Source organism: Sminthopsis crassicaudata, chromosome 3 (assembly GCF_048593235.1).
Source record: "Sminthopsis crassicaudata isolate SCR6 chromosome 3, ASM4859323v1, whole genome shotgun sequence".
In the NCBI taxonomy this organism is placed as follows: domain Eukaryota; kingdom Metazoa; phylum Chordata; class Mammalia; order Dasyuromorphia; family Dasyuridae; genus Sminthopsis; species Sminthopsis crassicaudata.
In genome coordinates this window covers 535,369,290-535,395,643 of record NC_133619.1, presented here as the reverse complement: position 1 = coordinate 535,395,643, position 26,354 = coordinate 535,369,290, and the positions used below count along the sequence as shown (strand labels likewise).

The 26,354-nt window shown below is 34.5% G+C and overlaps 1 protein-coding gene across 3 annotated transcripts in view; it reads left to right on the top strand.

The window, feature by feature from the left end:
* Positions 1-21,441, top strand: part of DYNC2H1 (dynein cytoplasmic 2 heavy chain 1) — a 394,253-nt gene extending 372,812 nt beyond the window's left edge. For all 3 annotated transcript variants that reach the window (XM_074304391.1, XM_074304390.1, XM_074304389.1), the window contains one exon: positions 20,897-21,441. In XM_074304391.1, the coding sequence (XP_074160492.1) occupies positions 20,897-21,055 (159 nt within the window). In that variant the 3' untranslated portion in view covers positions 21,056-21,441. The remainder of the gene's footprint in view (positions 1-20,896) is intronic.
* Positions 21,442-26,354: the final 4,913 nt, after the last annotated feature.

Here is a 26,354-nt window from a genome sequence, read left to right as displayed (position 1 = left end):
TTAAACTTCAATAAATGGAAGATAGTTCAGAAAACTAAAATAATTTATTTAAAGGTTAAAAAAAAAAAAAAAAAAGCAATTCTGTGAATAAAGGGATTTAAAATTGTGTGACCTGGAGCATCTCTTTCTAGAAGTAAGAAGGATTTTTATCAGGGCTGTCCCTATCAGAATTTTATATTGAAGTCTTACTATTTTGTTCTATTTTTTTTTTTTTTAACTTGCTGTACTTTTCTCTCAAAGAATCTAGTGATTTTGATGTGGGGAACACTGAAACTGCCTCTCTCTCTGACTTTGGCGGGGAATGCTTGAGAAACTCCTTGAACTCTAGAAGAAGCTCTCCCCTGAGAGATCAAGATAAAGTGCCTTCATTCTGTTTCTCTTGGTGGTTGAGTCCAGGACCACTCCTACTTAGCTGGAGCTGGAGATCTAGATTTCTATTGACCTCCATTGAGTGGAGATTAGTTCAGAGACACTCATTCAAATGGAAAATGTCTATTCAATTCTAAGATTTCAACCCAACCCCTAGTTAAAGTTTCAAATTATAAAAAAGGGCAACTTGTGGCTCATTCTTTGCAGAGGGCCAAAAGCAGGACATGCCAAAAGGAGGCGGCTCTCTCGCTCCTTGGCATAGCTGCCTTTGAGGACCCTTTGCCTGCTGAGAAGACATTTTCTTTTCAGCATCAATCCCTCTTTATTTTTCTCTCCTATTTCCCTAACAGGACCACACTCCTTTTTACCTCTCTGTTGGAATTTCTCTACTAGGAGATTTCTCTGCTAAGAACTTTATCTTTCTTCCAAGACTCCTCTGGTAGACCTTTACTTTTCTGTTGGGACATTGCCATTAAGGAAGTCAGCCTCCTAGCAAAAGCTGACTTCCCAGGTGCCAATAAACTTCTTTTTGCCAGCCTAACTTTTTGGTTCGTAAATTCTTTTATGAAGGACCTGCTAGATGACCAGAGAGGGTTCCCACAACTCTCTGCCCTATGCTGAACCTCATCAATTTCATACTGCTTCTCAGTACTTTCAGACTGTCCGACATCTGTCCATTTTGGAAAGAAAAAATCTGATAAATCTATTCACATTATCTTGTTGGTTGTTGTTAAATTGCTTTTCACTCAAGTCTGATTCCTTATGACTTCATTTGGAGTTTTCTTGCCAGAGATATTAGAATGGTTTGCCATTTTCTTCTCCAACTCATTTTACAGACTGAGAGACTGAGACAAAACACGGTTAAATGTTTAGCCCGGGTTCATATTGAAGAGGGGACCCCGGAACTCTGAAAATCCTTGAAGGAGAAAATCTTCTTTAACTCTGCCTCAATAAGAGACACTGCCCTAAGTCTTTTTCCTTTAAATGAATTTAAGTTTTGACTGCTTGAGCGGGGAATAACAAGGAAACCCCAAAACTCTGAAAAATCCTTAGAAAAGAAAACCTCCTTGACTCTGCCTCAGGGAGGGGACTCCACCCCAAGCACAAACAGTTTCATCTTTGTTATCTGGGTGGGGACAGCTCAGTCCCAAAACCCATTGAATTCAATTCAATTCTAACCCTGGCTGAAACCCAGCCAAGAGTCAACATGGGACTCCACCCACAACCCCCTTTAGCTAAATCTCTCATTATAAAAGAGACAAGCTGGAGTCCTCCCTTTGCAGAGGGTGGAAACATGCCATCACCATTCCTGGCACCAAAGACTCTCTGCCCACTGGAACCCTGGTTCCGGTGCTCTTTTATCTCTATCTTCAACTTTACTAATTAGACTTTACTTCCAAACCCCATAATAAGCCTCTTTTATCAATCTAGGTTTTCAGGTCTGTAAATTCCTTTACAGGCAACTCTTGTGCTGCTACTAGACCTCATTTATCTCCCTATCCTTGCGCCAAATCCAAAGGGGTTGCAGGGGAGCTCTATTTGACTCCCTGTACCCCGAACCTGCCACTAGACCTCAGTTAAACCCTAATTTCATTTAGATATCTCCAATTCTAAACCTCATTAATATAGTTAGTTACGTGTCTGAAGGCAGATTTGAACTCACAGAGGCGTCTATCCAATTCTAGGTCTGTGTTCCATCCACTGTGCCATCTTGCTGTCTTACTTTTGGATTACTTACTTGCTACTCCCTGAAAATTTTTTTACATTTTAAAAGAATACTTTAAAAGAACAATTTCCCTTTAAAAACAATGCATAACAATATGCATTACAATAGCCAATTAAAATTGTTTTACAATTTACATGTTTAAATAAATAAATACATTATGTTTTAACTTTTCTGTTGCTCCAAATTTCTATCAGATTTCTTTTTCTATTCTTCGGTTTTTCCTTTTCTATGATCATTGCTAGCATTATGTTTTTCTGGCTTTTTAAAAAGCTTGCATTATTTCATAAAGTTTTGCCCCCTCATATTTCTTTGAATTCTTCAAATGTATCTAGCTTAATTGTTAGAAATTCAGTTACATGAATGTATTATGATTTATTTTAATGGGCCCATACTGTTGGACATTTAAACTGTTTCCAGATTTGTTTTTGTTTTTTTTTGTTTTGTTTTGTTTTGTTTTGTTTTCAGGTAAATAAATGCTAGAAAAATATGGGAAAGAAATGTTTATTTCTCTCTTCTAGATAAGACTATAATAATGGTGTTTTTCTAAAAGTAAAATTATTGGCTTAGAAGATCATGACAATTTTTGTAATGAACAATCTAAAAATATTCTGCATTTTTAAAATTAATTCACCCAGAAAGGGACATAACTATTTCTACATAACCCTGCAAGCATTGTGTTTTATTACTATGTTGAATTTTTTTTTCCAATTTAGTTACTTTTGCCAGTTGTGCACCAAAATTGTTTTAATTTGCATATCTTTAAATAAGCTTGAGCATTTTTTTCAAATGATCACTAATTTATGTTTGCTCTTAACTAAATTTTTAGTCTAGCATGAGGGGCCTTCTTTGAAAATTTTTTAGTTTTCTCCTCGGTACTGATGGTTCCCTGTTTTCAATAAAGTCTTCACTATAATTTAAGAGTATTAAGAAAATTTCCTGGAAAACAAGGAGTTTGTTCCTTTCTTAGAATCCCACAGCCAGGATGTGTCTGAAGTGGGATTAGAACCCAGGCCTTTCTGACTCCAAGCCCAGCTTTCTATTCACCAAACTATTCTACCAATTCTTTTTCCATCATATCTGCTTTCAATATTTCCCCCAAACCATTCTTTTTCTTTTTCTATTATTTTATACAGATATGTTAATTTTAATGTAGTCAAGTAAATCTCTAAAATCTAATGACTTACTTAGTCATCTTCCCTCCAGAATTGAAATCTGTTATTCAGCTTTTTCTCTTTGTTTTAATAATTGTTTTAATATAACTTAAATGTCTCTCTTTCTACCTATTCTGGTGTAAAGGGCAGGAACTCTGGAGAAATATACTTAAGGCTCAATATGATTGATGTAATCCTACAACAAAATATTAACTCAGTGGAATTGATAAAATCGACAGTGGTTCTCTAATTTACATATACTTAATACATGGTGATGTAATAGTTCTACAGTTGATGTAATTGCAACAGAGTATTTAAACTGAGGACAAAGTCAGCCATAGAGATTCTATCTTTGATCAGCCTCTTGGTGGCTCTCTTACTTCCTGTACTTTGGGAGAGAGGTTTAACTAGGAGACTGAAGGAGACAGGAGAGGCATAACAAGGGTCTTTGTCTTTTGAGTCTGTCTTCCAGCCTCCAGTCATCTGTCTTCTTTTGTCTAGCTCCAAGTCTATCTTCTTCCCAGATTTCTTAACTCTTATATACTCTATTATAAGTACATCATCATAGGTCTCAATCTTGTAGAATAGGTGTCAATTTGTGGAACTATACTAAGTACATTTAAACTAGAGAATCATCTTAATGCCACTGAGTTAACATCTTGTTGTAAGATTACTTGTTTCAAGTACACTTGGCCCTCTACATTCTGGCTTCTCAGTCTTTGTTGCTTTATCATCCATTTTTAGAGGCACTTCTCAAGGTTCTGTACTCTCCTGTGGGATGTTTTAATATGTTAAATTCTCATCTGTATGGAAATGCTGCGTAGATTTGCATATATTCAGTTTCCCTCATTCTCCAGAGCTTCCCTATTAGACTTATTTAACTGGCTGTCCTTTTACATCTGAAACTCTATGTATCCAAAATTGAACTTGTCCTTTCACTCCCTAATCTGCCCTGTAATCAAACTTCCTTATTTGTGTTATCATCCTTTCAATGCCCAGGTTCACAATACTGGTTTTATACTTGATACTTCCAATTGTTATCTCTCCTTCTTTTCCATCTGTCCCATTTTTTCTTCTCACATGGGCATCATCCATTCTGGTTCAGGCCAACATCAACTCTCACTAAAAATATTCCAACTTGTTCTTTCTGTCTCAAATCTCTCCCTTTCCCAGCATCTTCCACTCCACTGCTAAAATGATTTTCCTAAAATATAGGTTAACCATGTAATTTACCTACTTAGTAACCTGCAAAGGTTTCCTTTTGTCAGTAAGATCAAGTATTTACTCTATTTGGTATTTTAAAGCTTTTTACAACTTGACCCCCAACAACTTTTTTTTTTCTTCTTTAATAATATTTGATTTTCCCCAAGTCCATGAAAAAACAATTTGTAACATTCATTTTTTAAAATTTCAAGTTCCAAATTCTCACCTTCACTCCTCTTTCTTCTCTGAGAAAGTAAGAAATTTGATATGGGTTATACAAGATTTAAGAGAGAACAACATATGCATTTAGAAGGGAATAAAAGATTTCTAGATTTATTTAAAAATAAGAAGATGATGGAATAGATTGATGAAGCTATAGAAAGATGTATAGATTAATGGAAATAGGATAAAGAGGAAGAGAAAGGGGGAGATTATAAGGGAGGGATCTCCGGAGAAGATAAGGTAGGTTAGAAAGATAAAGGAGGGATTCTTGGAAGGATTGTAGGTTAAGTACAATAGGAGAGCAAGATAGCAGGTAGAAATAAAGTAGAGGAGTCAGGAGGGATAAGAAAGAAGAGATACACACAAACATAAAATAAAGATTAAAGGTAGAATTTATTATGTAAAAACAAAAAATAAAACAAGGATAGTAAGCATGATTTCAGACAAAGTTAAAGCTAAAATAGATTTAACCTAAAGAGAAAAATTAAGAAACTGCATTGTATGTCAGCCATATTGATCAGTATTATTTTACCCTATTAAAATAGATAGTATAAGGTTGGAATATTGCTCTGGTACAATTAGAAAAATATGACAAGATTGGATGTATCAAAGAAAATCCACCTTCAGAGAAAGGACAAATCAGAGTAGTATAGTTTTACATAGATGCATATGAATGTACATGTTTATATGTGTCTATGATTATAGACATCTATGTAAGTATATGCATATCCATGTGTATATATACAAATAAATATATAGGTACGTATTATATATAATGATAATTATATATTATATATAAATTATGTATAAATAATTATATATATATATACATATACATATATATACATATACATACATATACATATACATACATACATATATATATACATATATATATATATGTATATATATGTATATGTATACTCTCACACACACACATATATATCTCCACACCTGATTATATCTTTCTTGGGGGAAGGGGGAAATGAAGGAGGCAGAAAAAGAATAATGTAGAGTGCACAGCAGAGAGACCAGGCAAAAACCTATAAGGAAGCAAAGATAGCTATGAACACAATGTATAGTATTTATTATATAGGCTTTCTTAAAATAGGAATTTATTTCTTTATATTCTGAATCCTCTATAATGTTTTACTGTATATATAGCAATGTTATTTTTCTTTTCCTATTTTCTATGCAAATTTGAAATAAATAAATAAAGTTGTTTTTTTTTTTAAGTCACAACTATCATCTTCCAAAGTAGGAATGTCAACTTTATTGAATCTTTCTAGTTTACCCTTGAGTCTTGCAATTGAAAAATCAGAATTTCTATAGAGCTCTGATCTATAGGAATGCTGGAAAGTCCTTTCTTTCATTAAATATCCATTTTTCCCCTTGCCCTGAAAGAATTATAATCAGTTTTATTGAGTAGATGATTCTTGGTTGTAATCCTAACTCTTTTGTCTTCCAGAATATCTTACTCCATTTTATCCATCTATAAGCATTTGAGAGCAAGGGATAGTTAATTTTTGCCTTTTATCTTTATCTTTTATTGTAGAAACTGCTAAATCCTATGTAATCCTGACTTTGGCACCACTGTATTAACTCTTTCTTTCTGGCTGCTCATAGTGTTTCCTCCTTGACTTGGGAACTTTTGAATTTGGCTATTCTTGGGAATTTTCTTTTGGGGATCTTTTTTCAGGAGGTAAACAGGAGATTTTTTAAAAATTTCTATTTTATCCTTTGGTTTTAAGATAGGAGGGCCACTTTCCTTAATAATTTCTTGAAATATAATATCCAGGCTCTATTCTTGATCATATCTATCAAGAAGTCCTATATTTCTTAAATCATCTCTCCGAAATAGATGTTCCAGTAAATTGTTTTTCCAGTGAGTTATTTCATATTTTCTTCTATTTTTTTTTTCATTCTTTTGATTTTTTTTCCTTGATGTTTTGTGCAGTAATTAGTTTCTACTTGACTTTTAAGGAACTTTTTTTCAGTGAGTTTTTTTACATCCTTTTCCATTTGCCAAGTTCTACTTTTTAAGGGGTAATTTTCTACTGTGAATTTTTGTACATGTGTTTATTTCCTTTACCCAGTTGTTGATTCTTTTTATATTTTTCTTGCATTGGCTCTCATTTCTTTTCCCAAGTTTTCTTCTACTTTTCTGATTAAAAATCCTTTTCCAGCTCTACCAAGAGTTCTTTTTTTGGGCTTGTGACTAGTTCGCCATTTTCTTTGAGCCATTATATAGCCATTCAGACATTATTGTCTTCTTTTGAGTTTGTATTTTGATCTTTCCTATCACCATGGCAATTTTCTGTGATCACATTCTTTGTTTTTTGCTCATTTTCCAACCTTGACTTAATTTTATCTTAAATTCTAAATTTCTTGACTTAATTTTATGTAAAATTAGGCTCTGCTCCTTGAATTGAAGAAGCACTATCCCAAGCTTCAGACTTTTTGTGTTGCTATTTTCAGAACTAATTCTGGGGGACCTGTAGGGTTTTGGTTCTTCTGAAGTGGTGAGATCTAATGAGAGATGTGATCACTGCTCTCTTGGCCTATATTCTGGTTTGTGAGAACTACAAGCATTTTTTTCTGCCTAGGACCTGTGACCAAGATCCCCACTCTCCTGCATCTGCATACTCTAGTATGTTAGTGCTCCTTCTCACTCTGGAACTGTGCGCTGGAACCCCATTTGGGCAATACAACAGATTCTTGCACGTAGGACCAACAAAATTTCCTCTCTAATCTCCTCCTGAACAGTTAATTCTCTAGTTTCTAGGAGCTACTGCTGTTGATTCAGTTGCTTCCAAGGCCTGCAGTGGTCTGTTGGGGCAGCACCTTGCTGGTGCTTTGTACTTCAGGGGCTCAAGCCTCATTTTTGGCTTACATCAGGGGGAACAGTCTTATTGTTACATTGGTGGCTGCTGGATTGACCAGAACACCTGAGCTGGACTCTATTCCCCTGTCACTTAAGTGAGACAAAACTTACCAACTCAGATTTCTCAGGCTAGAAAATTTTTTCACCCTCTTCTTTTCTTGACTCTACCACTCCAAAATTTGTTTTGAAGAATTATTTTAAAGTTGTTTGGAGGACAATTTGGAAGAATTCAGTTAACTTTTTGCCTTACCCTGCTATTTGACTCCCAGCTCTTGTCAAGTATTTTATATGTTCTCCTTCCCACATTCTGAAGTCCAGCCAAACTGGTCTTCTTCACAATATTCACACATCTATTTCCCATCTTTATCTTGCCTGTATCCCATACTTTAAATGTCTAATCCCTCACCTTTGTCTCTTATAATCCATTGTTTAATTCAAAATTCTATTCTGTTGATACCTTATATATACACCAAAATTTTATTTTGTATTTGCTTTTTTCCCATGTTTTTGTATGGTATTACAAAGGTATATATTGTCCATCCATATAGAATATAAATTCTTGAGAGCAAGGACTATTTAATTTTTACCTTTTTATCTCTAGTACCTACTAGATAACAGGTATTTAATGCATACTTGTTGATAGCTTGATTAACTGACCTTCATCCAGCTGCAATACATTATAATGTCTTATATAAGTTCTGGATCTTCAATTCATTTTCTACCAAATTGGTAACTAATTTTCTCAAATCCATTTGTTAAACATAAATTCTTTTCCCTTGTTTTTGTTTTCTTTTGGTTCATCAAATATCTGTCTTGTATCACAGATCCAGTTACCCCATTCCTACCACCAGAAAAGAAGAAACTCTTTAGTATTCAGATTAAGTATTTAGTATTTGGTTTCATTATTATATTGTATTCATTAAATATATAACTTAATATCTAGAATATTATTTCTTCTATTTTGAAGTTGTGATAATCAAATAACACAAGTAAAGTGCTTTATAAATTTTGAAGCACCATATAAATGCTAGCTATCATTTTTATTAGTCTGACCCATTCATTAATTGTCTCTCCTACATTTTTATTTTGTGTTATTGTTTTATAATTTTCCTTATATAGGTTATTTGTAGATTAATTGATGGGTTTTTTGTTATTGTAAATTAAATGTCTTTTATGGTGTTTTTTTATCTTTATTGCTAATAATTATTCTTATACATTAATCTTGTGTCTTGTGGCCTTGGCTGAACTCAATTATAGTTTCAATTAATTTTCTGGTTGATGCAATTTAATTTTTAGTATACTAAATGTTCTCTTAATTGCCAAATCTAATGTCCTCTTCTCGGTTCTCATCCTTCTTAACTCTGTAATATTTGACACTATTCATCCCCTTTTTCCTCCCAGATATTGTACTCTCTGGGTGGTTTTTTTTTGTTTTGTTTTTACCCTATTCTCTCTTTATTCCCCTCTTACCTAACTGACCTCAGTATCCCTTTAAATCTCATTTGTTTTCTCTGATTTCTCTTCTTACTAAGTAACCTGTTGGAATACATGGGAGCTGCCTGACAATGGTTGCTGGAGATCCAACCCAGACTTGCAAAATGTATCTTCTCTTGTGAGAGGATGATACAAGGATAATGAGAAGCAGTTGTTGCCGTTCTCTGACCTCTCTGACTGAGGGGCCATTGCATTGTCTGACCTCTCTCCTCTTCCCTCTGCCTCCAATTTATTTCATTCCCAGTCCTCAAGCAACACCTGTGTCAGTAAAGGCTGCCCTGCAACTCTTTTAGATGTTATGATCCACAGCTTTGGAGGCTCTGGGAAAATTGACCTGTCCCTTAACAGTGATCTTTTTACTTATCATCTCTACATAGATGATTTACTGATCCAGTCCGAGGTCCTGAAGTTAAGTGCATCTTTCTCTGTTATTCATTAAGCATTTCTACCTTTGTGTCCCATAGATAGTTCCAATTTATTATGTCCAAAATTGAAATCATCTTCCTTATACTTATAATCTGTGATCCAACCCTACTCAGCTAAAACTACCTTTTCAAGCTCACCTTGCTCTCTTAGCTGCTAAATCCAGTGATTTCTTCTCAAATTTCTCTTTCCTGATCTTTATTGTAACTTTCAACATTATTGATCATTCCCCTTTTTCTCAGGTAATCTGCCCTACCTTGGCTTCCATGTCTTTAATTTCTTGGTTTTTTCTCTTATTTACAAGTATGAACACCTAAGGATCTAAGCATCTATAGACTCTTTTTTCTATTCGTTATTATTGATCTTATCAACTTCCATGGGTTCAAATATCTCTATAGAGATGACTTTCAAATCCCCATTACCAGCCCTCTTCTCTGTTAAACTTTAAAAGTCCTACATCACCAAATTGAGTATCTCTTAGATTTCCTATAAGCTTTTCAAATTCAGCCTTATAAACAAAACTCATTATTTTCCCCCAAATAATGCCTCCTCCAAACTTCCTTATTTATATTGAGGGCAATTCATTCCTTCAAGTACACCAAAGTTAACAACTTAAGAGTCACCCTCATTGCTTCTCTTCATTGTTCCCATAACTCTTAACAATTTTTGTCTTAGTAATTCTTCCTCTGTAACACCTCTCAAGTGTGTTTTTTTTTTGCCTTTTTCAGATGGATATACATATATATATATATATATATATATATATATATCTCCATCATTCTAGTTCAGGCAAAATCTATCATTTCTAGTCTGGGCTATTGTAATAGCCTTTTAATTGGTCTCCCTGATTCAAATCTCTCCACTTTTTAGTCCTTTCTAGGTCAAACTATCCTAATATTTGTTCTCCATTCATTGGATTTCTTCTCATCTCCCTAACCCTGCCACTTGTAATTCTTATTTCTTCTAAAGATAAAAGTCAGGTACTGTCTCCTACAAGAAATCTATTCCCCTCACTCATAAAATGTGCATTCTTAGAAGACAGGGACTATGTATGTCCTTTATGTCTTTACTTAGCAGTGCCTTGTACAGAGTAGCACTTTACTAATTTTTGCTGAATTTAATTGAATAACAAAACCAGGATTTGGACCACAATGCTCTGACTAATGATCCGGTTCTCCTTCCACTGCACTACTCTGGATTCCTAGATTTACATATTAAAATTACTTTCCTTCAGTGATTTAAAATTTTGGCCTTTTCAATGAAATTTCTAATCTCTCAAAACAATTCAGCCTAACTGTCCATAGAGGAAATATCAAGTAGTTGAAAAAGTATATACTTTCCAAAGATTGATGTGTGGCTTGTCTATTAAGCAAGACAGATATTTTATCATCTCAAATAGACACAAAACTCAAAATTGACAAGAAACAAGCAAAGTAAGGTATAGTTTAGGTAATAATATTATAGGATAGGAATAGAAACTGAACTTGTGACTTTATTATGTATTTCTCATCTTCCAGATGAGAAAAATTTAGATAGCCATCATCTCTACAATTTAGGATCTTATCAGGTCACTTTACTTTTGGATACCTGAAGTTCAGTTATTTTAGTTTGATTTTTCATTGTAATATTCTTCTCTAAAGTGTAATGTTCTCTGGGAGCAGGTTTCTTGGGGGGCTTCTGAAGGCAACTTTAGTTTCAGTTCAGTAATCACAAGTGCAGCCAGGGATTAGAGTCCAAATCCTTTATTGTCTCCTTCAAAGTCTTGTTTCCTTCCTTGGGCCTGGTTAGCTTTCTTAGATGTGTTCCAAGAACTCCTGCCGCTAGTCCTTTGCCTCTGCCACCTTCAGCCTCTAGTTCCCTCTGAATGTCTCCAAATCCAACGGTTTGTACTTCAATCTCCAGCCAGCACAAAGGTGTCTCCTCCTCCAAGAGCTTCTAGTGGTCTTGTGTGTGTGGCCCTGAGAGCTTCTTGCTTATTTGGTGTACACTGAGTATAAATCAATCATTATATCACTAGGAAACCAATATTTGTTGTAGGATTAAATCACTGTCTCCTCAGTTCCACTTAGTACCTTGTTTCAAATTCTGGCCCATAACTTCTCCTTGTAGAATCAGATCAATCATACTGAACCATGCTAAATTAGATAATTATTGTCTCTATTGATTCCACTGACTTAGCACCTTGTAAAAATCCTAACACTTCATGAATCCACTTGGGATTTTCTTGACAAAGATACTGGAGTTGTTATAGCAAGTGTCTGAGCTTGGATTTGAATTCAAGTCTTCCAGGTCCTGTGCTCTATCCACTGTGTCACCTAGCTATTCCCATTTGGGTAGCTTTAATAATTGGGAATTATTTCTATACATCATTGGTATATCTGTCGCTCAGAAACTCATATTTCTTATACTTTTTTCTTTGTTTTAAGCAAAACAAATCTAATATCTCATTACATGATAATTATTCAAAGGGCTAAAGATAGTGAAGACATTTTTTCCTAAGTTTCGCCTTTTCCATTCCAAGGATCCCCAGTAAATATCATTATCACAGGATTTCAGGGCCTTTTGCCATCATGGTCACTTTATTTTGGATACTTGTTAACTTATCCTTGTCTTTTCCAAAATTTGGTGCTTGGAACTGAACACAACACTCAAAATTTAGTCTTAGCAGGGTGAAGTATATCCATAAACTGTTGCATTATGCTTCTTCAATTGTGTATTCATACAATTGGTTTTTTTGATCCCACGTGTATGATGTTTCATTTATTTATAGCCCCAAACTTTAGCCTGTCAAGTCCTATTTCAGTGGTTATTATATCATCTAATATGTTGGTTGTCTTCTCTAGCTTTATGTTAGCTGAAATTGAAATGAGCATGTCACTTATGTTTTTAAGTCACTATTAAAAAATGTTAAAGATCTTGGCTTAATCCATTAGAGCCTTTCCAGATGATATCAAACAATTAATGACTGCTTTGTGAGTCCAGTCAAATTTATATGATTCTTTTATTGATTGCCATTCTTCTCTCCAGACTGTCCATAATAGATTAGCATTAGAGACTTTGTCTTACTAAAATCTAGGTAAATTTACAATATTTTTTTTGATTCATCATTTTAGGAATACTGTCAAAGAAAGATATGAGGTTAGTCTGGAATAATCTAAGATTCTGGGATCATAGATTGAAAGCTAGAATGTAGTGTTCAGGCTAGCTTTTTGGAGGTCCTCTGGAAGGGCCTTGGTCTCTCCAGAATAGACACCAAGAAAATGGACAAGAATAGAGTCCAGAGTCTTTATTGTCTCCTTCAGTCTGTGTCTGTCATAGTCTGAGCAGTCTCAGTCTGACCCAGTCTCCTCCAGCAGTCTGACAGTATGCCAGTCTCAACCAGTTTCAGTCTGAGTCTCCCTTTGTCTCCAGTTCTCTCAGCCCTTAAATCCCCTATTACAATTACATTATTACAATATACTGAGTATAAGCCAATCATTATCTCAAACTAGAGTGATTATATCATTATATCATACTAGACATATATGAACTAGAGAACCATTAGCTCATAAATTCCACTGAGTTAACACCTTGTTTCAAGTATACTTCTCCAGAGTTCTGGCCCTCTACATTAGAAGTGAACTCAAAATCATCTAGTTCCATCCTTTCATATTATTGATGAAGAAAATGAGACAGGAGAACCTTTCCCATGATCATATAGGTAATAAATGTCAAATGTAGAGTTTGACATTCTTTTCATTCCACAGTCACTGTTATTTCCAACATGTGCTTTCTTGCTGACTTTATAATTGTCATTCTCTTTCCTGCATGCTCACACATTACCTGTTAATATTATGTTCCAAAACTTTCCCTGTCAAGCATGCTGACTTTGTGCTTGCAGACTTCAGTTTCTTTCCTTTGTAAATATTTGCCCTCTGTAATCCTGCAGTACTTTTTCTTTCTCAAGGATCTTTCAATGATCAGTAATCACATTTGTAAATTTTTCCAATATCTTAAGATGAAGAGTACTTTATTACTTTAAGATGTAAAGTCATTTAAGCCTGGTGATATGAACTCATCAAAAAACACTAACAACAACAAGAAGAATATCAGGTTACATTTATATAGTGCCTACTCTATACTAGGCACTTGCCAAGCACTTTATAATTTTTAATCTCATTTGATCCTCTCAATAGCCCTTAGAAGGTAGGTGGAATTATTTACTTTGTTCTAAGTGAGGAAACTAAGGCAGACAATAGGTTAAGTGACTTGACCATTAGTTTTTGAGGTCAGATTTTAACTGAGATCTTCCTGAATCCAGGCCCAGCTCTGTATCTCCTATACCATCTAGCTGCCCACAAGCTAAACACTAAGTATGCTATCCACTTATCTTAGATTCTGGTCTCTATCAACTATATTCTGTCCTTTCAGGAACAAAATTCATTTTTAATGATAAGATAAGTGATCACTATTTCCTAGATATCAAGGCTTTAAGGGTATTCTTGTTCCTCATTATAATATATATATTCTCAATATATATATATTCTCAATAATAATATATTCTCAAGAAGATATCACTACTTAACTTACCTAATTCAGTAGAATGATTGCTTTGAATTATTTTTTCTTATAGTGGTTGGTATTCAGAACTACTCTGAAACAAGATTCTTATAACATTCTTACAAGATGTTAAGCCATTGGAATTGATGAGACAATGGTTATCTAGTTTAGCATGGTTCAGTATGATTGATTTAATTTATAACAAATGATGGTTTCTTAGTGATATTATGATTGATTTATACTCAGTGTAGAGCATATAAACTGAGACAAACTCAGCCAAAGGAGGCAGAGACAGATTCATTCCGTCATCTACCTTTGTGGTGGTTGGAGGTTGAAGCAAAAGCCCTTGGACTCAGACTCAGAGCAGAGAACATAAGAGGACTGGAGGCAGAAGCTCAAGCTCTCAGAGCCAAGGAGAGAGATTCATTTCCATCTTCATCAGCCTTGTGGTGGCTGGCCTGGCCTCCTGCATTTTCTCCACTGAAACCAAGTCCCCTCCAAATGCCACGAGAAAGCTAGCTGAGCCCCAGGCCAAGGAGACAATAAAAACTTTTGGACTTTAACATCTGGCTGTTCTTGTGGTGATTAATCTGCTGAAAAGAAGGCTGCTCCAAGACCTCCAGAAAATCAAACAAGAACATTATAAGTGATAGTGTCCACTTTTTCTTTTCTATTTTTGTAACCTTGATTCAGACTTTTAAAATACCTATTAAACAGATTTTATCCTTTCAGTTGAATTTTTCTATTTCTGTTGAGGGCACCATGATTATTCTAGTCTCTCAGATTTATAATCTTGATGACATTCTTGATTCCTCACTCTGCCTAATTCTACATATTCTTCAATTACCAAATCCCATTTTTTCTGTATTCATAACATCTTAAATCTGATGTCTTCTCATTACTCACACAGCCACTTCCCTAGAACAAACCTCCATATCTTTTGCCTCAAATTCTAACTGCCTTTCATTTTATGTCTTGATCTCATCTCTCTCTCCATTCCATTCCATCCTTCACATAGCCAGAAAAAAATAATTTAAGTGTAAATTTAGTTGTTACTCACCTATTGTCCAAGGCCTCTATGATAAAATATAAAGTCCTCTATTTGATTTTTTCCCCCTGAGGCATTTAGGCTTAAGTGACTTGCCCAGGATCACACAGCTAAAAAGTATTAAGGATTTGAAGCCAGATTTGAACCCAGGTCCTCCTGACTTCAGAGCTGGTGCTCTATCTACTGAACCACTTTTTATTTGATTTTCAATGCCTTTCACAACTTAATCCCTATCTATATTTTCTGTCCAATTACAAATTATTCTTCTTTATGGACATTCCTTCCTTATTTTCCTTCAAGATACATCTCATGCATCACATTCTACATGAACATTATCTGATCTACCAAGTTCTAGGGCCTCCCTCCTTACATATTTCATTACTCATATTTATTTTTAATGCACACATATGTATTATGACATGTGTATATTTTAAACATATATCATGCATGTGCATATACATGCATATGTAAATATGCCTCTATTTTCATAAACACGGACTTAAATTCTATATGTCAGTCAATAAACATTTACTCTGGTCCTTCTATGTGCCAAGAGATTAGATATGGGGAATGAGGGGGAAAGAGTGAGGAATACAGGATGATTCCTGAGTGATGAGCCTGATGGACTGGGAGGCTAGTGATGTTCGTTAGAATAACAACAAATTTTAGAGAGGAGGAATGTTTAAGGGGAAAGTTAATGAGTTCAGTTTTAGACATGTTGAATTTAAGATGTCTACTCAATAAATAGGTCAAAATATCTGAGAGACAGTTGAAGATTTAAAACCAGAGAATTTATGGCAAGATTGGCAGATTTGAGAATCATTGGTATAGACAAGATAATTGATTCATGGAGCTAATAAGTTCACCAAGTGAAGTAATGGAGAAGACAAATTATGAGCCATGTGAGACACAGTTAAAGAGTGATCTGAATGAAGATTGAGCAAAGAAGACAGAAGAATAGTCTAATAAGTAGGAGGAGAATTAGGAGAGAGATGTGTCTTGAAAAATTAGAATAAAGTATCAGGAAGGAGAGTGATCAATAGTGTCACAAGCTACAGAGAAGTTAAGAATGATGACATAGAAAAGATCACTGGTCATTGTGTTCATTAGTAATATTAGAAAGAGTAGTTTCAGTAGATTAATGAGATCAAAAGCCAGATTATTAAATGATTAAGAAGAAATTAAAAGGAGAGAAAGTGGAGACAAATGTTGTAGAAGGCCTTTTCAAGCAGCTGAACCACAAATGGTAGAAAAAGATATAATGATACTGGGAATGGATGGAAAAATTGAATTTTATGTAGTAGAGCCAGGATAGATAGACAGATAGATAGATAGATAGATAGATAGATAGATAGATAGATAGATACATAGATAGATAGATAATAAAGATAATAAAGGATAAAAGAGAGATTAGGATAAAAGAGGGGACAGATGGAATGAGATTTCTTATTTAGAAGGGGGAGTTAGATTTCCTAAGCAATATTGATCTAGTGTGAAATAGGGGTGGAGGAGATAGTGGTAGAAAGCATTTGTGTTACATAAGATAAGGAAGAGAAAGAAGAGGGAGTTCATGGTAAATAGCTTTTTTTCCTGTAACTTCTAAGAGAAGGTTCTTACCTGGAGGTCTGTAGATAATAGAGGCCAGAATTTTGATTGGGTGGTAGATATGTCTAGTAAACCTCAAAGGAAGAAAGGTTACTGAGTTCTAACTCCTCTACCTAGAACAGTCAGCTGAGGGGAATGAAGGAAGATGCAGCCGCCATTGGAAAAGCTAGCCAGGAGACGTATATCATTCGAGGGGTGCAGGAGAACAAGGCTTCAGGGATAGGTAGAAGCTGGAAGGAGTGGGAGAGGAAAGATTTAGGATGAAGCAAAGTTTGTTGCCTACAGAACAGCCATTTCAAAGGATTCAGTTGGAGGGCTGGGAGGGTTGAGGGGGATGGGAATAAGGAATTACTATAGATAATGGGGTGATAGTATTTGGATGATGACTTCTAGGGCTTCCGAATCACTGGGATATATAGAATAGGTCCAAATGTGAACATGTCCAGTGAGTGGAAGGCACCACTCACAGTCCCAGAGGGGACTGGAGAACAGGCTGGAGACTAGAGAATCATGAACAGACATTCTATTCAGGTGGGGGGCCCAGTTCACTGCTCTTCTTCCCTTCAAAGGCTGTGTGTGCATGTGTTACATGCATGTGCACATATGATGTGTGTACATACCTATCCCATATGTGTGAGTATGTATGTATACATTTATTTGTATGTCCTCCCTCTATTCACTTTTAGATTTCTTAGAGCAAGGATGATTTCATTTTGTCTATTGAATCCCCAGAACTTAACACAATTCCTTTCTCATAACAAGAGCTTAATAAATATTTGTTAATTGATTGACCTTATTAATGCCATACTGTAGGATAATAGAAGAATGGAATTCAGAGCCCATTTTACATAAGAAAGAATTGAGCCTCACAGAGATTAAGGAGCTTTCTCATATTTATTACCTATATGACTTTAGATAATCCACTTAACATGTCTGACCTCTGTTTCTCTTCTAAAAATGAAAGAGTTAGAGGCAGATCTCTAAATCTACTTTCAGCTCTAAATCTATAATCTTGTGGTTCTAAATCATAAAGCCAGGATTTGATTGAGTCTAGTGTGATTTCTACCATTGTAAGCTGTTATATAGATGTAGGATATGTTTAAATTAACCACTTTAAGTTGAAGTGCAATATTAAGGATTGTTTTCTAATTATACCCTTAATTATAGCTAACATTTTAAAATTTACAGCACATTTTACCTATATCTTACTTTATTTGATTCCCCACAAAAACCCTCTGAGATAAGTATACAGATTGCACATATTGAGGATTTGTACAGTGTACAAACTGAGGCATTGGGTTATTTAACTCATAAATGACTGAGGCAGGATTAAAATTCAAGTTTTTGTGATTCTTAAGCTCCATGCCCTTTCCACTGTGCCACCTAGCTATATTTATTAACAGTTCTTCGTTAAGTGTTAGATTTTTCCAACTACTTTATTATAACTATATATCACAGTATCTTTTACAATGTATATTAAAATTTGCCAATTAATGTAGGGAATATTATGCATAATCAAAATTCATGAAAACATTAAATAAAATGAAAAAATATAAATTATCTTGTAGAACATCAAATTCTGTATAAACATAATTTGTTCACTGAAGTACAGAAAATAAGTTTCCATGATTAGTAGCTAAGTAGAGTGCTGCTTCCAGTTTCTTCAGATATTAGGTGATATTAAGAATAATAAATCCTGATATTTGACATTTAGGGGATTGAAAGTCTAATTTAAAATTGATGGTATTCTTTATCTAAAGAAAAAAAAAAACTGGAAGCAAATGTGGACAACATCAGAAATGTTTGGGAGAATGTTCAGCAAACCTCATGTTTTAGATAGGAGTCAGGGCAAGAGCAGCTTAGATGAAGGAAAACTGTTTAGTTAAAAATGGATCTCGACAAATGTAAACAGTTGTAGCTTTCTTTTTGTTTCTAAATGGGGAAGAGAATGAAAGCCATGAGCTGACCCAGAGGAAAAGACTACTTAAGACATTTTCTTAGGATTAGTCAAAAAAGCAATCATAGATAAGACTTTTATCTATGATTAAAAAAAAAAAAAAAAAAAAAGATTAGGTAGAGTCTGCAGTTTGATTAAATTAAAACACCATTGGGTAGATCTGTAAAAGCCTTTTAACTCCAAAAGTAATATGAAAGAAGGCATGAAGGTTTTTCTTTTTAGAACAAATGAGTAAAGAATAAGCAGTAAAGAACTGATTGACAATAATTTAAAAAATTAGTGGGTAAGTATAAAATTTTTACCTAGGATTTTTTGTATTTAATGCTATGAATTTTGTGCTGTCAATATAAAATAAAGACTTAATGGCTATTCATTTTGCATTTCTCATAACAAAAACATTAAGTGAATGGAAATTCATCTCACAGCTAACTTTTCTATGATCTACATAAAATTTCAGCTTCTTTTTGTCTCCATAATTAGTCTCCCTTTTATCTTTTCTGTTTTCTTCCACCTTATTCCCATCTTCTAATACTTTCTGGTCCAGTGATACTGGTTTCTTTACCATTCCCTGCACAATATACTCTATCTTCCCAACTCAGTGTGTTTTCATTGGATGCCCCCATGCTTAGAATTTTAACCAGAATTATCATCTCTGCCTTCCATATGTTTTACTGGGTCAAAGTCAGCAGGGAGAACAAGTAATTTAGGAAATAAGATAGAGAGAAAGGTTCTTACATTTGAGATTTTGTAACTTGGGGGGGGGGGAGGTTATTGGGACCCAACTTGTTGGAAAGCAATTAGAATGATAGAATTTTTAAGTAAGATTGTGAGAGGCTGTGGAGTGAGACAGTGACTGAGTGGTGACTTTTTCCAGCAAGTTGTCTGAAAGGGATTAGAGATGGGTATAAGTTAGAGAAGAAATTCTCGTCAAGCAAAAGTTTTTAAAAATAGAGGTTTTGGGGCTTTAGCCCTATAAACCTAAACCTGCGACAACAAAGTTCACGCAAGTCTCATAGACAATTGCCAAATGCCAAATAGTTGTCTCTCTCATCCACATCTACTCTATTTCTACTGGTTATGTGGTATCAATCCTTAGTATCATCTTTATGAATTATTACAGCCGTTCCCTACCCTTAAGTCATTTCTCTGACTTTGTTCTTATTCTTCTAGTATACCACTATATATCAAAGTTTGTTACTGTTCTGCCCAAAAAATCCTCAGTGACTATTTCCTCCTTAATGAGGTTCACACTTCCTTGTATCTTCTGGGGGATACATAACATAGTAATATAATATATATGTTTCTTGAATGACTGAGTGAAAAAATCCAAGCAAAGATAAAAGTGAAATTTCTAATTCCCAAGAAGAGATTGTTAAGCCTGTGTTCAAAAACCTCTAAAACCTATTAAATCCCAGAGCAGCACATTCCACTCTGTGTAATACCCACAGCTTTGTGGAAAGCCCAGCCTTACCGATATTCAGCTGCCAGCCACCTTTTTCATTCAGTTTCAGCAGAGTAAAAAAGGCCTGCTTTTCCTGAAATGTATTTTGACCACAGTGTATTAAAATCTAACCATTAGGATTACTTTCTGCAATTTAGAAATTCTTCTTAAATATTATTATATATCAATGAAATCCCAGGCCCAATCTAGATCTTTATCACTTATTGCAGGCAAATGGTGGGTGAGCAATGGTGATGCTAAAAGTTATCTAATGACTAATTTATTTTATTGTTAAATTATTTCTTAAATGAGACATTTATAATAATTTACACTAAAAATGATTTTTTACATAAACTGTCCATAATAATGTTTTGGTAATTTAGTGATTAATTTGAACCATAGTATCTCAAGATTATTATTGAATATGCTACAAAAAGACTTAGAGATATATATACAATATAAATGTGCAATTGCCGTATACTAATTAGTAGATTCCCCCAGCTTTATTTTCTATGGGAGAATATGTGCTGTCAGTTTCTATTGCAGAAATCATCATATCATAACTGAGTTTATTTGGAGGTATTTATTCCTTTTTAAACTGTTTTGATGGCAAGCCTTCTTTAACCAATTGGCCAAAAAGAGAAAAACTGACTCATTCTGTGTATTAAGAGACTTAAGTCCCCTTGTAGCTCATTCATATTTCTTTATAGCTTAATAGCAAATGAAAATCTATGAGTTGAGGGTTATTTGTTCATATCATGGTTAATGCTTTATTTCAGAATGGTAAACCTAAAATTGATATATTTTATCAATAAAATGAATGTTTTCTTACAGGATGCATATGGGCCATATTCTTCTGATGAGTGCATCTCCTTGCCAGTCTATTCCAGTTCAGAGAGGGATCGTGTGGTGACAAATATCGATGTACCATGTGGGGGCAATCAAGACCAGTGGATTCAGTGTGGAGCGGCTTTATTTTTAAAAAATCAATAGCATGAACTTGTAATAAATACCATCTTCACAATGATCAACATTAAATATTTAAGCTTTTAAAAATATGACTTGTCTAGTTTGGGAATGTTAATTTTAAATATTAGTACATATTTTACAGTATTTTTTATCTTAATGGGCTTTTCATTTTAATAGGAAGCTATAGCATGCTGTACCTTGTGCAAAAGTAACAATGCAGTTAATGTTAAAATGAAAAGGATTGAAAACAGTGGTATAGTTACTGTTAGATGTTCCTATTTGTTAAATGTTTAATATTTTCTTTTATGGGACTGAAAATAGTTTTTAAAAAAGAAAAGAATTTTAAATTAATTGCTATATATTCTTCAAAAATTATATTATAGTTTAATAAAAATGAGATTTTTCATTTATTTTTCAAAAATTTTGAAATTCAATATATAAATAATCTTATAATAAACACTTAGCTGTAAATATCTCTAAATTAAGCTAGAATTGATCATTCATGATCATTAGCATTAGAATTTAGAGGTAAATGAATCATAGGAAGAGCTGTCCTGATATATTTCATCAGGTAACATATGGTCTGAAATCTCTCTAGCAATCAGCAAAACCAAGAGAGACTTAAAGCATGTCTGTTCAGAATGCTATAGCTGACAAAGAATAGTTGAACCAATGGAGAGTTCAGTATGGTTGCAGAGCTATTTCCAGATGTCCCCTCTCAACCAATTATACCTATGAAAGAATTCAGTTCTCCTTGGTTGATAAACATTTTTAGCAAATGAAGCATATTTGAAACAAGAAGACAAAGGATTAGTGTGGAGGAAAAATAGGAAGAAATGATGAAGAAAATAATTAGGGGCAAGCAGAGAGATTCTTAATCTAGTATAAGAGAAATGCAAACAATGCTTAAATAAATCAAGATTAGAATCAACATAATCACCAATGTATGCTAGAGAATTGTCTATTTCAAGGTAAAACAATAATATAGTTGCATTTATACAAAGAATTCTGATCTAAGAATCAAAGGAGAAGTTCAAGTTCTGTCTTAATTATTAGCTAAGTGATCTTAAATATATGACCTAACTGATCTTCCATTTTATCATCTATAAAATGGAAATATTAGATTGTCTATACACTTCAATTGGTGGTTGCTAGAATCAAATCAAATAATGTATACACTTCCAGCAAGCTAGCCAAGAGGTATGTTGGAACCTAAATCCCCTCTGTCACCTAAGAATATTTTTAAACAATGTAACAAATTAATAGGGCAAAAATAGCAAATAAATGATGGGGGAAATTCATCATAAGAAAAAGCGGATAAAGAAACTGATTTTGCAGCAGCTAGGTGGCGCAGTGTATAGAATGCTGGCCCTGAAGTCAGGAAGACCCAAATTCAAATCTTCTAGCTATGTGACTTGGGCAAGTGACTTAACCCCAATTGCCTCAGGAAAAAAAAAAAAACAACAACAACAAAAAAGAAACAACTGATGTTTAAAAAAACCCAAAAAGTTTTACACTAGATTTTTAGCCTATCTGTAGTTTAAACAACAAAGCTATAGTTAATATCTGCTACTCTTGTCTACACAGTATCCATTCCTTCTGTGGAAGTCCAGCTCTTAAGGAGAGTCTAGTTAGTACCTCTTGCTCTAGTGCACATCCACAGGCCTCTGTTTGGTCCCTAGGCTGGAAGGTTCTACTAGAACCCTTCTGGCTAGAACCAGTCCCTACCATTTGAAGACTTCTGTGTTTCTTTATGCTGAACTGGTTTGAAAAAACGACTCATGATTTTATCTTAAAGTATAAGACTTAACTTAAGCATTTTCTGAATTTTGTAGAGTAGCTGTAGAGGAAAAGAGAAGGAGAGCTGGACCTTATTGCTTCTTCCTTCCTACTCTACCACGTTGGCTGGTCTGTCATTCTGGAAATTTCAGGATTTGTATTGTTATTCCTGAGGGAGGTTCTCAGTGTATAGGATTTAATACTTTTCCTTTCAACTGGGATTTTGATTCCTTTTAATTCTCTGCTACTTGTTTACTGTATTGAAGCCCCTTTCTTTCTCTTTTCTTTTTTCTCTTCTCTTTTCTTTCCTCTCTTCTTTCTCTTTTCTTTCCCTCTTCTTTCCTCCTCTTCTCTTTAGTCTTCCCTTCCTTCTCTTTCACATCATTTCCTTTCCCTACCCTCCCTTTCTTTTCCTCTTTTTTTTTTCCCTTCCCTTTTGACTCAGTAACAACTTGATGGCCAGTCAGTCACATTTTTTCATAGACTCAATAATTGTGGATCTAAATTAAACTTAAAACTAAAGGCCCTCCAGAGAGTGTGTTTTGTTTCTTTAGTGCTCCTGAAGACATAGATTCAGGATGCTGGATGAGTACTGCTGCAGCTACCAGTCTCCCTTCTCCCAGGAGATTCTGGCTCTCTAATCCTCCCTGACAACCATACACTTCCTGGGAAGACCCTGGAAAACATAAAAGAGAATGAATGAGTTAGAGTGAGGGAGAACATTCAGCTTAGAAGATATATTGTGAAAGGGAATGTGACAAAGACGGGGGTGAAGATAAAAGGGATGCTACAGTGGTCTTGGCTTTGGTTGCTTAGAAATGAATTGAGAGGATGAAATATCCTGAGTCTGAAGAGGAATGCAAAGCATCTATCTCCACATTCTGGAATCATCCCTTCTAGTCTTGTGTCAAATGCTGCCAGAGCCAGCCCAAAGTAAATGAATGGAGGTCACACAACCCAATCTTTCACTGGCTTGACAACTTGTTTACCTGAATTAATTAGGTTGTTCAGATATCTGTACAACTACAGAATAGAGTAATTGTGGACTAGGTCTAGAATTTAAATACCAGCTCAGCTACTGTGATTCTGAGCTTTTGTTCTTTGGGCCTTACTCAACCATAAACATGAGGGGTTTGAACTACATAATCATTAAGATCACTTTCAGCTCCATGAGTGGACAAACATTAGTGTCTTCCATCATATGTCAGATGCTGTGCTAAGTATTTGAGATACAAAAACATAAATGAAACCATTTGGAAAAAGTTCTATTGAGGGAGGCACTATACATATTTGCAAAACGTACCTATAAACACAAGGAGATTTTTTGGAGGAGAAATTAGCAATTAAGGGGATCAAGAAACTTCTAATAGGAGCTAGAAACTAACCTGAACTTTAAAGGAAGCTGACAGTGCTAAAAGGTTAATTCCAGTTGATTTCCCTTTCTTCATTATTTCCTATTTATCCTGTACATAACCTTTCTTTGCATATATTTGTTTGCATGTGTGTCCTCTCCAGTTCCTTGAGGATTGATACTGTCTTTTGCCTCTTTTTGTATTTCCAGTGCTTGGCATATAGTAGGTACTTAATATATTTTTTGAATGCTGGCAGGTCTTTTGGACAGACTCTACAAAGGTGCAGACATGAGGATATATGCCATCATTCAGAGAATACAGTGAATAAGCATATTTCCTTAAAAGATAGAGTGAAGAAGCGTTGTTGTCCATTTGTTTCAGTCATGGCCAACTCTTTGTCTTGGATCTGATCCCTGTGGAGTTTTCTTGGGAAAGATACTGAAATGGTTTGCTGTTACCTCCCCCAGCTCATTTTGCAGATGAAGAAATTGAGGGAAACAGTTACACAGCTACTTATATGTCTGATGCCAGATTTAAATGAAGAAGACTCTTCCTGACTCTCCAGTGCTCTATCCCCAATGTCCCCTAACTACCCTAAATGAAGGGGAGTAAAATGTAAAATGCCTAAGAAGGTACGTTGTTGCAGTAAGGTTGTGAAGGACTTCAACTGCCATTTGTATTTTATCCTAGAGACCAAATGCGAACAGATTGAATGGGTTGAGTGAGTGGTCTGATTTATGCTTTAAAAATAAATCGGGCAGCTGTCTGGAGAAAGGATTGGAGACAGAAAAGATCTCAGGTAGCAAAACCAATTAGAAGGCTATTGAAATAGTCCAAATAGTCTAAAGTCTTTTTATATTGGAGGCAATATCATTTATTTAACACAACAATGCCTTTGGTATTGAGAGGAAATGGATTTTCTGGACCTCCCACTCTAAATAATCAGATTTATCCCCTCTGAGTCTAAAAGGCTCACTTATACTTTTTTAAAAAAAAAAAAAAAAAAAAAGGGAAGGCATAGATTTACAACATAACTAGAAAAATTTTCCCCTAGGGAAAAAAACAAGTTATGGAAGTTATTGCTGGGCACTGAAGATGATTCTATGGGTATAATTGCACTTGAAAAGGGACCATCTCAGACATGGGGATGGGAGAGTGGAGAACACTAAAAAAAGGCACAGAAGTAGAATATTGACGAGATTGACAGAAATGGAGAGTGAATGAAGAGGAATAATCCAAAATAAACCTGATTAAGGTAAGGGGCAACAAAATCCCTTAAGGGCTTTAAATAACCAAAATGAGAGTTTTGTATTCTAGAAACAAAATAGAATTATTAATTTTTTTTGAATAGAAGAATGATATGATTAGATCTGTAGTTGAGAAATAAAATTTTTGTAGCAGTGTGGAAGTTGGATTCTAAAAGGAAGAGAATAGTCACAAAGAACAATTAAGAGACATTTGCAATCAGAAAGAAGGGAAAAATGTGAGAGAATTTCATGGAAGTAATAAAATTATAAAGTAAAAGAACTATTATAATGTATCTTGGAAAAGAGAAAACTAAGAAAGAAAACAATAAAATTTCCCCTCCCCCATATTCCTCTAGCAATTTCTCATGTCATAAAGTTGGCCCTTTCTAGATAATACTAGGAAGTTCCAGAACATCTCTGCAATTATTTAATAATTATTTAATTATTATGTAATTGTTTATGTTGAGATAAAGAACATAGAATGATACATGAGATAACACCCTAAAACATAACACTGATGGGCAAAAATTGTAATTATGTCTACAGCTTTGAGGACTCATGATGCTTCAAGAGGTGGATTATAATCACTAATAAATAGCTAATGTAGAAGGAATGATAAAGCTTTATCATTTATGTACATATATTTTGCTTTTCAAGGGCAAAGAGGAGGAAAGACCCAAAGAAAAATAAATTTATTACAAAGAAGTTGTGTGAAAATTGTCAAGCATGTAATCAGAGTTCATCTTTCTACCCTATTTCAGTAGAAACAAACTTACCCCAGTTTTTTCCATATTTGCAATACAGAGGGAATCTGCTCATCTGTTCTTGGTAGTCCCCTCTGACATTTAATGTTATTCTTTGTCCAGAAACCTAACTCGGTTTCATATGTATTTCTTGAATCTCATTTTCTCCTGTTCTGATGATAATGAGCTGGTCACAGAGGAA